Genomic DNA, 14,055 nt, shown 5'->3' with positions numbered 1-14,055 from the left:
ATTTTTAACTGTAAAAATTGTTCCTTGAAAAATATCATTTTCAGTCCTGGAAATCCTTGAAATGTCCTTGAATATTGGTTATCCAATTCGCTAGACACCCTGTTTTTGTAAGTGCTAATCAAGGCTACCTAAATGATTTTAATAATTTTCCAAAGTGCAATTGATAGAAAATGAATATGAAATAAATTGCTGTATATGGTAAATATTTCAGATCTCAAAATGTTTGGATAAAGATTGCTGTAAACCCGTGAGGAGTGGATTGAGGCAAATTTTGGCAGATGGAAAAAAACAGTTTGGCAATTGATCTGTTCTAGCATTTTTGATATATTAAAAGGGACCCCTTAACGAAACTACCTCATTAAAAGTAATTTATAAGGAATTTTTTCAGGAATTTCACTCATTATTTCGACGTAATGCCTGCGGACTATACAGATTTGATTAAAAGCAGGGATAGGCCTCATAAAAGATGAAATTCTAATATGTATGGTAAAAAATGAGATAATTCAGTTTTGAGGTTAGATCTTGGTTCCAACGCCCTTAATACAACATTAAATTGTGTAAAAAACTCGAGTACAACTAAATAGAAGCAGCTAACTTTTTCCAATACTTTTTGAAAACTAAACATTGTCTGTTTCGCGATTTTCTAACACTCTCAATTATTATTACTAATGCTCTCTTAGTATTATAGTGTCTTATTTCAAAGAGGCGTGATATGACTTAAAGTTCAATCTTTTAGCGATGTCAATTTAATTATAAGTAAGCTATCTATATTACGTTCATTTTATGATTATAAGTTTACTTCCTTTAAGAAAAACTTTTATTAGTGTTTGAAAAGAACCAAAGTTTATATATTGTAATACTTTTAATATAGCATTCTAAGTGTGCACAAAACTCGACTAACAATTAGAACATTGTTTTATTAATAAAAAAGACGAGGATGCAAAAGAAAATTTATCTAATGTAGTGTACATGATTAAATGCAATCGTTGCAATAAAGTTTATATTGATGAAACTTGTAGGAGATTAAATACACGAATAGAGGAACATAATAGAGTTTAGAATAAAGTCCGTTGTGTTAACATTCGGAAAACAACATAAAAGTAGAATCGTCACTAATATGTATCGTGTATCGCTCGATAAGTCCCATAAAAAATCGCGAGTATTGTGTAATAGTGAACGAGATAAATTGGATGAAGGCGCACATCTAATAGAACATCACTCTTCCTGACTGTTGTAAAAGTGTACTACGGTCATCGAATAAATCAGTTGAGAATAAAGTCCGCTGTGTTAACGTTCGGAAAAGAACTTCCGAGTAGATTCGTCGCTAATATGTATCATGTATTGCTTGACAAGTGTCATCAGAGATCGCAACGACTGTGTAATCGTGAAAGAGATAACTTCAATTAGGGCGTAAGTCTTATAGAGCATCAATGATCGGGACCATTACAAAAGTGTACTGCGGTCATCGAATACGTCAGTTCAGAATAAAGTCCGCTGTGTTAAGGTTCGGAAAAGATCTTACAAATAGATTCGTCACTAATAGGTAACGTGTATTGCTTAAAAAGTCCCATGAAAGATCATGTCCATTGTATAATAGTGAACGAGATTATGTATAATTAGGGCGTAAGCCTGATAGCTAATTCGGTTATCCTGCACTGGTGTAATCCAAGGCACTTCAACCTGCTCCTTCTTAGTTCTTTCTTCTCACTCCGATTTGCTTCGGTGCAGGTCGGAGTGCTCTTGAAGTGCACCAGTGCAGGATAACCTAATTCGTTATTAATGAGTACCAAAGATACCATTAAAAAAGTTTACTACAGTCGTAGAACAAGTCAGTTCAGAATAAAGTCTGTAGTGTTAAGGTCCATAAAAAATCTTACACGTGGATTTAACACTAGCACGTAAATTGTACAATTTGATAAGTGTCATCAGAGATCGCGGCCATTGTGTAATAGTGAACGACATAACTTCGATTAGAGCGTAAGCCTTATATAGCCTCGATGATCGCGACCGTCTTAAAAGTGTACTACGGTCGTCAAACCAGTCAGTTCAGAATAAATTCCGCTGTGTTAACGTTTGGGCAAGAACATTCAATTAGATTCAAGCTAATCATCGGAATTTTCATAATGTTCTAGCTAATGAGTGTAGATTGTGGTTGAAGTTTGTTTTGATATTTTTGTTAGTAAATTATACCAATGAGAGTATACATTTAGTAATACAATATTGATTAGATGAAAAATTAGAAACGGAATTTTCGTTACAGTTTCTTAATTTACCAGCTCTGTCATATTATGACTAATCAATCTATAATTAGTACTGTTAATGGTTCTGCCATGACTTGGAAAATTTATTCCTAGAATTTAAGGAGTTTTGTCATTGTTTTTGACTCTCAATATTAAGTGTGCCTTGTCTGATAGAATGGCGACATTAGAATTCTAGACCTATTTTAGTTATGCGAGGCGTTGAGCCGCAACGAATTTCTTTCGTTTTCTTACCAGTGTTTGATTGACGCAATAATTTAATATCCACCATGCATTTTAGCGTGGTGATTAGCGCCCCACAAACGAATAGAGAAGCTTAACTCATATAAGCCTAACTACGTCTATATCTAGTTAGTTATACTTTTGCCCTTTGTATTTACCCATTTGAATAAAGAACTCACTGTACCATTATGTACAGCTCGTTTTAAAAAACATAAATTATCTTCTAGACCGTTATGGTGTTACTAATCCTCAACTCATTTTCCTTACTTCGCCCGCTCTTTGTTGAGTTAGACGTGCCCATTTGGTTGTTTGAATTACCTGGCCTGTACTAATACAGATTGGCCTCTCTGAATTGTTTGAACATTTCAAAGTGTAATGTAGAGAAAATTAACGTCACTAATCTTCTCAACCGATCATGGCAAAATTCTGAATATGCAAGTATCCATTGCGAATATAATTCTGCCTTTAACATAAATAAAAATGGAAGTAGATACTGTGCATATCCGACATAGCTTACTTTACGAATTCCATCAAGGTAAAACTACCGCTGAAGCTCATAAATTGATCGATGCTACTTATGGATAAAAAGATATTCAGGATAGTACATGTCGCAGATGGTTACGAACATTTAAAGACGGAGATTTTGACTTGAGCGACAAACCACGCAGTGGCAGGCCTCAAAAGATGAGCGATGAGAAATTGCAAGAGCTACTGGATGAAGACCCAGCACAAACGCTACATCAGCTCGCTGAAAAATTAGGGGTTTCACAATAACTGATGAATTGACCGAGGAGCAACGTGAAAGGCGAGTCGAGGCGTGTCTCTCACTGTTTTCAAGACAAAAAAAGAACAGCTTTCTGTGGAAATTAGTGACTAGTGATGAACAGTGGAGCTATTACGGCAATCCTAAGCATCAAAAACATTGAGTAAATCCAGGACAGCCCATAACATTTACACCAAAACGCAACGCTCTTGGCATTGCACCATGCGATTACTACCTTTTTTGCTCATTACAAAACAGCTTAGCAAAGCAAAATTTTCAGAATGAAGATGAAGTACGAAAAATGGTTGATGATGATTTAGTTTGATTTAGTTTTCTGAATAAAATAAAAGTTTCTGACAACAGGTAGAATTTTTTTGTACCCCTAATAAAAAGGAGGGATTCCAAATATCATAATTTGAACCTTAAAATAATGTAAAACTCTTCCTTTTTTAAACTTGTAATTCGTAAAAATTATAAGGTCACCAAAATTATTTCAAGTCCGAGATTCCGTGGGAATATAAAAAACCTTCGTCAACTAAAAATATGCTTTTCATTGGAAGACGGAGGTTTGAAAGGACCTGCACGCCTGAAAGGATGATTCTGTCACGATCCTCTGAGTTGATGGGAGTAAATATTAATCCTAACCTAAAATGACCGGTCTCAGGCTCGACGTACGTGAATAGCGACCTTGGACGGGTGAGGAGAGTTTCCACGGTTCAAGCGCCGCTTTCACCGCACATAGATTATCCATCTCAACCTTCCTTTTCTCGGGACTCACTTACAAATACTTCAAAAAAGCAATTATTATTTTATATATATTTTATAAGGCAACTTATATATGTTTATAATACTTTATATTTCTTTTTTTATTATATTACTATCATTCTCATTACTATATATATATCGATAGGCAGGCATACCTTATAGAACTAAACCTTACATTTATACACCTGATATCAAACTACTATTTTACATAACTATGGGAATGTCAGCATTATTAAATCTATTTTTATTTTTCGCATCAATTGTTTACATTACACCATTGGCACGCGAGTCCCCAAAAACGACAGGAAGGGACGAACTCGCGAAACGTCATCTCCTCTAAGCTCCCACCGTACGGAGTGGGGACGTTCCAGCGAGCATTGTCGCGCGCCCCGGGCGACAAGCATAAAGATGCGCGTTTCAGCGACACTCGTCACTCGTTATTCCGCCACCACCACGAACACCTCGCTCGCTCTCTACAAGTCGTCTCTCTCTCTCTCTCTTTCTCTCTCTACCTAGGGAGAACAGTTAATAAAACGGCAACTTCAACGTCAAGGATACTGACTATATTCATTTTGAAAACCAACCTGCTCTTTTAAGAACAAATATTTAAACGTAGTTTCTGCTTGTCGGTACCTGCCAGTCCTTGTTGCCAATTACATAAACACATCTAGTGGTACAACCCTAGGCGCCCTAACGGGAAGTCCTTAAGTGGTGCCTGCTAGATGAGATTTTGTAAAAGAAACAGGAGGAAACAGAAAACGACAGGTGAATGGGGAAAAATAGGAGACAGAGGGAGTGGCAGAAAAAGTACAAAGCCCTCGCTGAGGTCATCAGGAAGAGCGTCCCATCGTCAACGGCCACCAGGAGGTGCCCCATCCCTTCATCCCTTCATCGACGGCCACCAGGAGACACCCGGTGACAGCGTCAACGGCCACCAGGAGGTGCCCAGCATAGAGGAGCCTCTCGTGACTCCACCCGGTCGACTGCCTCCGGCAGGCTCGATTACGCCCGGAAGGTCATCAGGAAGAACGTCCCATCGTCGAAGGCCACCAGGAGGTGCCCAGCATAGAGGAGCCTCTCGTGACTCCGCCCGGTCGACTGCCTTAACTACCGGAAGGCTCGATTACTCCACGAAAGGCTCGTGGCATCCGCCAGGGTGTACGGGCTAAGTTCTCAGCGGCCAGGAAAACGCTCATACCAATTGACCCGAAACTAGATCGGACGTTAGCGATCACTCGGCACATAGACGAAGGCATCCTGTTCTATCCAGCCGAACCTATTCCGGATGGACACAATCCGGCGACACGGAAAGCGTTATCGAAGATAACCATAACGAGGAGGAAAAAACTGACGGCTAAGAGATCGCTAGCGTATCCGGCGAAGGAGAAGAACTTTATCCTGAATAAGTATTTCAAAAGCATAGAGGAATACGTAACGGCGAAGCACAGAGTCCAAAACGACAGTTCTCAAGACGGTCCAGAACTGAAACGCGGAAAATCAGAGATTCTCAATTAAAACTCCAGCCCCTCTCGGGGCCAAAAAACGTACGCGTGGGAATACTGCCGAGCCACAGACAGGAAAGTTTCGGTGCTCATTACTGTATACAATTGGAAAGATTTTTTATGCATTTCTTTTATTGGCCCGGTATCATGGTATCCCGCAGTGATGTTGCTCGCTTTAAATTCTTTCGAGATTATAATTGATTTGGCGATAAATTTATTTATTTAGAGAAATGGTTGTTTTCTCTTGTATTTAAATGATTCGATTTTAAAATGACATGTTAGTGCCTTGATGGTTAAATAAACATATCAAGATCAGAATTTCATATTTACGAAGTTTAAATAAATGTGGGGCTTTAATGAAAATGTTCAAATCCGTTTCCAAGCCTAGAACCCATTAGTATTTTCTCTTTCTGCTTCTTCCCATACATGTGAATTTTCAGAAAAAATAATCACTCTAAATATAGTGAAAATAAAGTCTACCTAGCGTTAATAATTTTCCTTTTAAAATGCCTCAATAATGGAACAGTTGCTTGTGGTTTGCGGTTTTGATTCCGCGTGGGATATATTATTATTTGTTATTAACGTTTGAGGTTTCCCGCAGTGACGCTACATTAGACAAGCCATACTGCTCGGTGTATGAAACATCAAAATAATTCCAACTTCAAAAATAAAAGCCAATAAATTGCCCGCACCAATCAATTTCCCGTACAATTCCTGATTTTCCTTTACGCTGGATACCCAGAGTTGTAGACATTTCTTTAATTTAATGAAGTAATTATTGAGTTTTACCTGAATTTCGGTCATTTTCAACCATTTCGATTATCTCAAATTTTCGTAGTACATTCCTCATCTGTGTTTACTAGTTCCCCAATTAAAATTAAAAACAAGGGAGCCACGTAATTTAAGTAATCGCAATGGAAACGTTTGCCTCATCAAGGTGTAACACTTTCCCAAAACATACAGATTTCCTATTCCATGAAGTAAAGAAGCGCTACACAGAGTGCAGTAATTTTAATTCTAACAGAACATTTTCAGAAAAAGAACTTTAAAATTTGGAATAATTAAAAAATAATCTTAAAACTAATTAGTAATTAGCTTAAACAATAAAATATAGAAGATCATACAAAATTACTTTCACGAAAATATTCCATTTAAAAATACCACTATGGCGTACCTTTCACATATAGTAATCATGGAAAAGTAATATTCACCAACCTTGTAAAATACCTGTGTAACGGATCAACTCTTGCGTCAACTTTTTTTGTCTGGTTTGATGAAGACGGCCAGATGATTAAAAATTAATTCCAGGCACTTTCTCTCTGGTTTAATTTCTCGAAAAAGGGGCACAAGTCGGATTGCTTCTTTTTCCTGATGAGTGTCCTCCACGATAAAGGTTAAATAGTTCAGAACCCTTCTCTGAAATAATATTAGTTGTGCAGATTACTTTTCTTTTTATAGTTCTTTTTGATTTTTATAAGTTTTTAAAAATGTATACCTCTATTATCACTTCATTTATAAATATATTTTGTATGGTATTCCAGGGAAGAAATTCTGTAGTATCAAGACCAAACAAGCGGCGCTTACTAACGATTTGTACTCCTACAGATTCCATTACTAATAAAGTATCTATAAAAACAAAACACATGAACATTCACTTCAAGAAATCCTATGAAAATCAACTAAACAAAATTCAAATAATTTCTCGGTTTCGAACAAATTTTCCCTGTTAATTAAGTTTTTAATTGAAGGCGTTCAATATGGCTTTAAGTATACAAAAAAGAAGTTTCAAAGTAAAGAATCTAATGTGAAGTAATTCTAAAATTGGAGCATTAAAAAAATTTTGATTAAACATGGAAAATTGAACAATTTTAAACTCAAACATGTAATATTGTATAAATTCAAAACTTATAAAATGAGACAGTCTCCAAAATAGAAACATTTCAAAATTTTAAATCCCAAAGTAGGAGCCATAAGAAAAATTGAACAATATTTACTTCGAGGTCTTCGAAATACAAAGTTCAAAACTGGATATTTCATTTAGGATTTAGGGCAATCAGAATTCGCGGGACGCTGACATTGTTTTGCTGCATTGTTACTCAAATGATGAAGAAATGTTGTAAGTTTCATGCTGACTAAAAAATTTTTCTGGCCGAGATAACAAGAGAATTTTTAAAAAATTTGAATTTTCGCATTTTTCTTACCAACAAGGACAAATTTGACAAACTGCTAAGACAACATTTTACTCATTTGAAAAATATCTAAAAAAAATACCTCTCACTCTTTTATGTCTGTTATCGTTTACAAGAAAAAATTTCAATTTACCGTGATTGCAAAAATTATTTGACAATATTTTGTTTAAATATTGAATAAAATAAAGAAAGAGGGATTTTCTATTGAATTGGACTTTATCTTCACGTCTAAATTCTGGAAACATGGGAAGTATATATTTTGGAAAATCTAATTATTTTATTTTATCCAATATTTTTAAAAAATCTTGCTTGAAGAGAAGAGATTCTGTAGGTTTGTTTCTCGCTAAATCATTTTTGCGGCCACGAGTATTTTTTCCAACACAAATTGAATTTTTTAATTTTTCTGACAGCATTAATTAAAGATTTCTTGTCACGCAAATGAAGTTGATATATTCAGTTATGTGATAATGTTCCAGTAAAAATTAGTTCATGAGCCAATAGGTACAAAGATTTTGGCATTATTTTGAGCATTTAAAATTTGTTTCACTGCAGCAGAATAGACGGATGTATTTATTACCTGTAAATTATACTACTAGACAAGCAAAAAAGTCACATAATTTTTGTTTCAGATAATATTGCTAAAAGAATAATCACAGTGATTTCGCTCATATTACACGTCACGGAAAATAAGTAGCTGTCAGGTAAAATAGAAATTGATATGTTTTAATATTATTTTGGAAGCCCTTACAGATATCAATATAAATATTTTTTCAATGTACATTATTTAAAAATAGAATTCGATTCTTAGGTTTTATTTGTATTTATTTATTGATAGTTTAGATAAATGTCCTTTACTTAATTAATCCATACTGCCATGTAAAGCGCATTTTTCTGGCTTGTTTCACTATTTTGCTTGGCACATCATTGAAATCTTATTCGCTTTTGTAATACTTTCCTGTCAGGGAAATTGGTCTAAATTTCAGGGAAATGTCAGGGAAAATGGAAAAATAAATCTTGTAGTCATCCTGATATCAATATTTTTTTTCGATTCCAACACAAAATAAATGCGTTAAAAAAGCGGCCTTTAAAGGTTCCATAAGTTTCATGAAGTTTAACAATTATTTCCTATAAAAAAAATATGTTTTTGTACATTTTATTCAGAATCCTCAATATTGAAAAATCAAGTTGAAACACATTTCTCTTGAAATTAGTTTAAGAATACAAATGAATAACTACTTTTTAAATATGAACCCTATAAGTCTATTTTATAGGGTCTCAAAAAACCCTATAAGTGAAAAATTGGGGTTTGTGAGTTTTTGACACTGATTATGATTTTTTGCGGTTTTTTAAATACAAGTTGTTTCTAATACACAAAATACTATTCTGTATTGATAATCAGATTTTCTCTTAGAATACAGCATAAAAGTCGCAGTTTTTCCCGAAATTTTCAACTTTTTCATTAGAGCGAGGTAATAGTCATTTGTAATTTTATAATTGATTAAAAAGTTCCTAAAGCTAGATAGCCATCCAAAGAACAGAAAATTTATAGTACAGAAAGGTTCTTTAACGTGGATTGATAACGCAAAAGAAAATGTACATAATCGAAAGAAGTAGTAAGTAGTAAACTCTGAAATTATCGAAACCAACCAAAAATAAATATACGAACTTAGTTGAACAAAAATGTACTACATCTATCAAAATCCTCAGCTACGACTATTCCGTAACATATATCCTTGCGTATGTACGAGGCTAGCGTAAGTGACAAGTAATGACTTCGAAAGTATTAAACCACAGTAACTTGAAAATTTGCAAAATACTGAAACAGCAAAGGAGTCAAAGTAATCAGCCGTAAATGGAAAGTAAGTTCAAAAAAGTCACTACCAATGTGTAATTTCGAGCAATGAGTTCATATCTTCTAATAAAAATGTAAAGAAACTCTTCCCAAAATGATGATGTGAGGGAGCCTCTCTAATACAGGATGGAAGTTCATCCCACAGGCGGTTATCTGTTCAAGATAATTTTTATCCCTTATCATAAACGACACATCTGCACTTTGCAAGTTCTGTGTATTGGAATTGTTAGAAATAAACATCTATCAAGAAGTATTGGCTGGTTAGGAATTCCATCAACTAAGGTGAATAATTCAAATATGTGTTTACGGGTCTCATCTGCGATTATGGATTATAATAGGTTACCCGTGAAAAACTGCCTTCTTTTGGCGACTGTCAAGAACCTAGCTCTTCTCCGATATCAAGAACTGTGTTCATTGTTCGGTCAATTATAAATACAACGGAAACATGCATTTAGGACTCGTTCCAATTTTCCGTTTAGGTTAACTGTGACGTCATTGAATGAAATGAAACCATAATCAGAAAACAGTAAAATGAGGCTTTTACTAATATCATCCTGGTTGAAGTAGGAAGGGAGTCTTTCTTTTTTGTAGCTGCTGTAAAATTATAAAGGTTTTTCTTGAGATGTCCATAAAGTGTTACTTCCTGGACAAAGTTCCGTTCATTAGAAACCCTAAATCTCTAAACATATCAAGGAAGTCAATCGATACATTGCGGACCCTTCGAGGAAGGTATGATTTCAGCACTTCCAGAGAGAGGCAGGCGGTGGTTACTCAATGCTTTAGATGTGTCGCAACAAAGTCGAAGTTGGAGCCATCTAGCGTATACTCATATCCCCATGATAAGATAATAGATGACCGTTCAGATAATCGCGATAATACTCAGATACTTTTCAGATAATCGACTTAGAAACTAAAAAAATTGCAGAAAACAATATAAAAACAAGTAAAAATACATAAATAATTTATTAGCATTTACTCATGAAAAAAAGCTTTAATATAAGTGAAGTAGTTGTTTTTATTACCAAAAACATGATTTCGGCAATGTGCAAATTGCTTTTTAATAATTATTGATTTTTTGTGCGCATCATACGAGTGGATGGGTAAGTGATACCTGCATACCTTGTAATGGGAGTGCGTTTCCACTGTCACTAACAGGTCAAAAGAGGCGTTTGGAACCATATAGTAACAGAAACACGTGATAGGGCTTAAAATGTAATCTTATGTAACTTATATATTTGAATATCTTCCGAAACATGGCTGAGAGAATGAACGATCCGCAAAAGGTCAAAATCTACACAACACCTACCACTAAATACCGAACGAGTAATCGATCGCAGGCTGAGGACACTCAATGCTTTAGGAGTGCAGACATATAATCGACGGTAGCGCCACCAAACGAGCCTACAAGTTTTTTTAAATGAGTTAGAAGATGCTTGAGGTTATATCCAAGTTATTTGTGGATAACCTAATTAAAAAACTTAATAATTCAAAAACCCAATAGAAAAACAAATAAAAATACATCAATAATCACTGGAATAATTATTTAAGTATTTCTGTTCGTTTTTCTATTGGTTTTTTCATAAAAACGTGTTTCAAGGCTGTTGGAACAGTGCGCATAAAAATGGCAAAATCCATGAGACACTCAAAACTGACCAGCGATCAATGATAATTCGTTTTTGAACTTTTCAAAATGCACTCAGAATATTTCCCCGTCACCGAAAGGGGTTCCGTGTTTGTGGGATATGTGCTTGCTGTCTGATTTTTTTAAACAAATCGGGTAAAATCTAAAAAATGAGAATAAAAGGGTTAAAAAAATGAGAAAAATATACGAATGGAGATCAAAGCGACTGACAGCTGTTTGGCACTGATCGATCAACGTTACTTGATCGTACTACCAAGCATGTGTACTGTCTGTAAATCTGCTGCTTTTGGCGAAAATTTTAAATTAGAATAAGAATTCGATTTGTGTTCTTTATATTGTAATTGTTTCTTGACATGTCTTAATTGGCTTCGTAACAGGAAAACTGTGAAAAGTAATAGAAGGATGCCGTCGTGAACACGCTGATAATAATTAATCATAATTTTTCAAGTTAAAAAAATGTATTATTTATTGATTTATTTACATATATTGTTGTGTTATAACGTGCAAAACACATATGGAAATAGCGCACTAATATTAGAACACTAATATTAATCGCATACATTTCTTATTGAAAATAACAATATCTGCAGATTTTTGCACAAATTTAAAAACGTCCATCGTTTTAATATCAAGATATATAACAGAAAGTATTGTACAAAGCAGGCGCCGAATTCAGGAACAAATTTTTGCAATAAAAATTTGCAATAAATAAGCAAATAGTTTGTAAAATGTAAGCGCAGGTAATGTAGTTACATTACCTGCGCTTACATTTTACAAACTATTTTCTACGCCCTGATTCGCAAAGATTCATTATTTTTACTACTATTTATTACTACTATTTACTACTTATTATTACTACTATTATTTAATTAATTAAATTAAATAATTCAATTAATTTAACTAAATAATCCAATTAACTAATTAAAATAATTCAATTAATTAATTATTCTTCACAGCAGATGTCGAATTTAGTAAAAACCTTCGTAAGAAAATTTTTCAAAAATTTGCATATAACTATATTACCGGCGCTTACTTGTTACAAACTATTTTCTACGCCGGTAAAGTAATTATTTGCTTATTTGTTGCAAATTTTTCCTGCAAAAATTTGCTACTAAATTCGAAGTCTTCTGTGCACAATAATTTCTATTATATATTTCGATATTAAAACGACGAACGTTTTTAAATTTCTGCAAAAATCTGCAGAGATTGTTATTTTCAATAAGAAATTTATGCGATTAATATTAATGTTCTAATATTAGTGCGCTATTTCCATATGCGTTTTGCACGTTACAACACAAAAATATATGTGAATAAATCAATAAATAATACATTTTTTAACTTTAAAAAATATTATCCATTATTATCAGCGAGTTCACGGTGGCATCCTTCTATTACTTTTCACAGTTTTTCTATTCCGAAGCCAATTAAGACATGTCAAGAAACGATTACAACATAAAGAACACAAATCGCATTTTTATTCTAATTTAAAATTCCCGCCAAGAGCATCAGCTTTACAGACAGTATACATGCTTGGTAGTGCGATCAAGTAATGTTGATTGATCAGCGCCAAACAGCTGTCAGTCGCTTTGGTCTCCATTCGTATATTTTTCTCACTTTTCTTAACCACTTTACTCTCATTTTTCAGCTTTTACCCGATTTGTTAAAAAAAATCAGACATCAAGCGCATATCCCACAATCATGGAACCCCTTTCGGCGACGGGGAAATATTCTGAGTGCATTTTTAAAAGCTCAAAACCGAATTATCATTGACCGCTGGTAAGTTTTGAGTGTCTCATGGATTTCGCCATTTTTGTGCGCACCGTTCCAATAGCCTTAAGGAAAAGCCAAAGATAATGAAAGTATGTTTGAAAATCAGTTTTTATTTAAAACTTATAAACATTTATTGTATCGTGTTTATTTATAAGGAAGGCACTGCTCCCACTTTAACTTTTTTGAGCTGTATACTGCAACGATAATCATCAGGTCGAAAATGATGACAACAAATTACATACCGGTTCTCAAGCACTTTTTTATAGGTAGAGATAGTTCAAAGTATTCACGATTTCTTAAATGACTATATTAGTTACCACAGCCTGATCGCTCGGGAGAACGAGGCGAGAATAGGGAAGTGGAAAGGGCTGCGCTGTCGCTCGAGGCTTCCGATCCCCTCGAGGTACTCCGTCTTGTCTCGTTTGTGGCCCGGCAAACCTTTCGCACAGGGCCGTGCCGAGTCCTATATTATGGTAACAATTCTGTTACACAACACAATTTTCGAAAATGTTTGCAATAAGAGTGACCATCAAAGTTGGAGACAAGTTGAAAAAAGCAGTAAAGTTTACAGCAATAACGTTTTTTATTTAAATTCCAAACACGACTCATTCTCCTTGAAATACATTTTCCTTGATCCTGTCACTAATGTGTCCGTTAACGAATTCTCGGATATGTTAGGTATAGGCACCTGATTTTTACATATTTATTATACACTGCTTTGAAAATTATTTCTCTGCCATGTTTATGTGCAATTTAACACTGAAGCATGCTACTCTTTAGCAAGCGTTCATTTACATTTTGATTTCAATACAATTTTTCAATAAATAAAGAAATTCATGCAAGGTGTGACTAAGTGGTCCCATGTCACTAACTGGTATTTTTGCTTAGGGGCTATTACCAAAATACGAGATACATTTTTCAGGAACTTCTGACCTCCAGCCCTGCGTGATACTTTTTCCAATGATACTTCGGAAGACCCCCTTCTCCTCCCAAAAGTACAGTCTGTCAAGTTAAAGCGTGGGTGGCTTTACTCGCAGTCGGTAAGGTGTATCGACATGATTTTGGTGTCAAAATATTAAGAAGAGCTCCCTC

At 34.6% G+C, this 14,055-nt stretch overlaps 1 protein-coding gene across 2 annotated transcripts in view; it reads right to left on the bottom strand.

The window, feature by feature from the left end:
• Positions 1-14,055, bottom strand: part of LOC117172833 — a 62,775-nt gene that overhangs the window by 30,412 nt on the left and 18,308 nt on the right. Inside the window, exons 2-3 of one of the 2 annotated variants that reach the window (XM_033361079.1) lie at positions 7,006-7,136; positions 6,726-6,926 (exon numbers count right to left, since the gene is read on the bottom strand). In XM_033361079.1, the coding sequence (XP_033216970.1) occupies positions 6,762-6,926; positions 7,006-7,136 (296 nt within the window). In that variant the 3' untranslated portion in view covers positions 6,726-6,761. Of the gene's footprint in view, positions 1-5,025; positions 6,927-7,005; positions 7,137-14,055 lie in introns of those variants that run through there. The other variant, XM_033361078.1, reaches the window with a different exon arrangement.

This window comes from Belonocnema kinseyi, chromosome 5, assembly GCF_010883055.1.
Source record: "Belonocnema kinseyi isolate 2016_QV_RU_SX_M_011 chromosome 5, B_treatae_v1, whole genome shotgun sequence".
NCBI classification, from domain to species: Eukaryota; Metazoa; Arthropoda; class Insecta; order Hymenoptera; family Cynipidae; genus Belonocnema; species Belonocnema kinseyi.
Note: the sequence above shows the minus strand (reverse complement) of the source record. Positions and strands in the feature narration are given on the sequence as shown.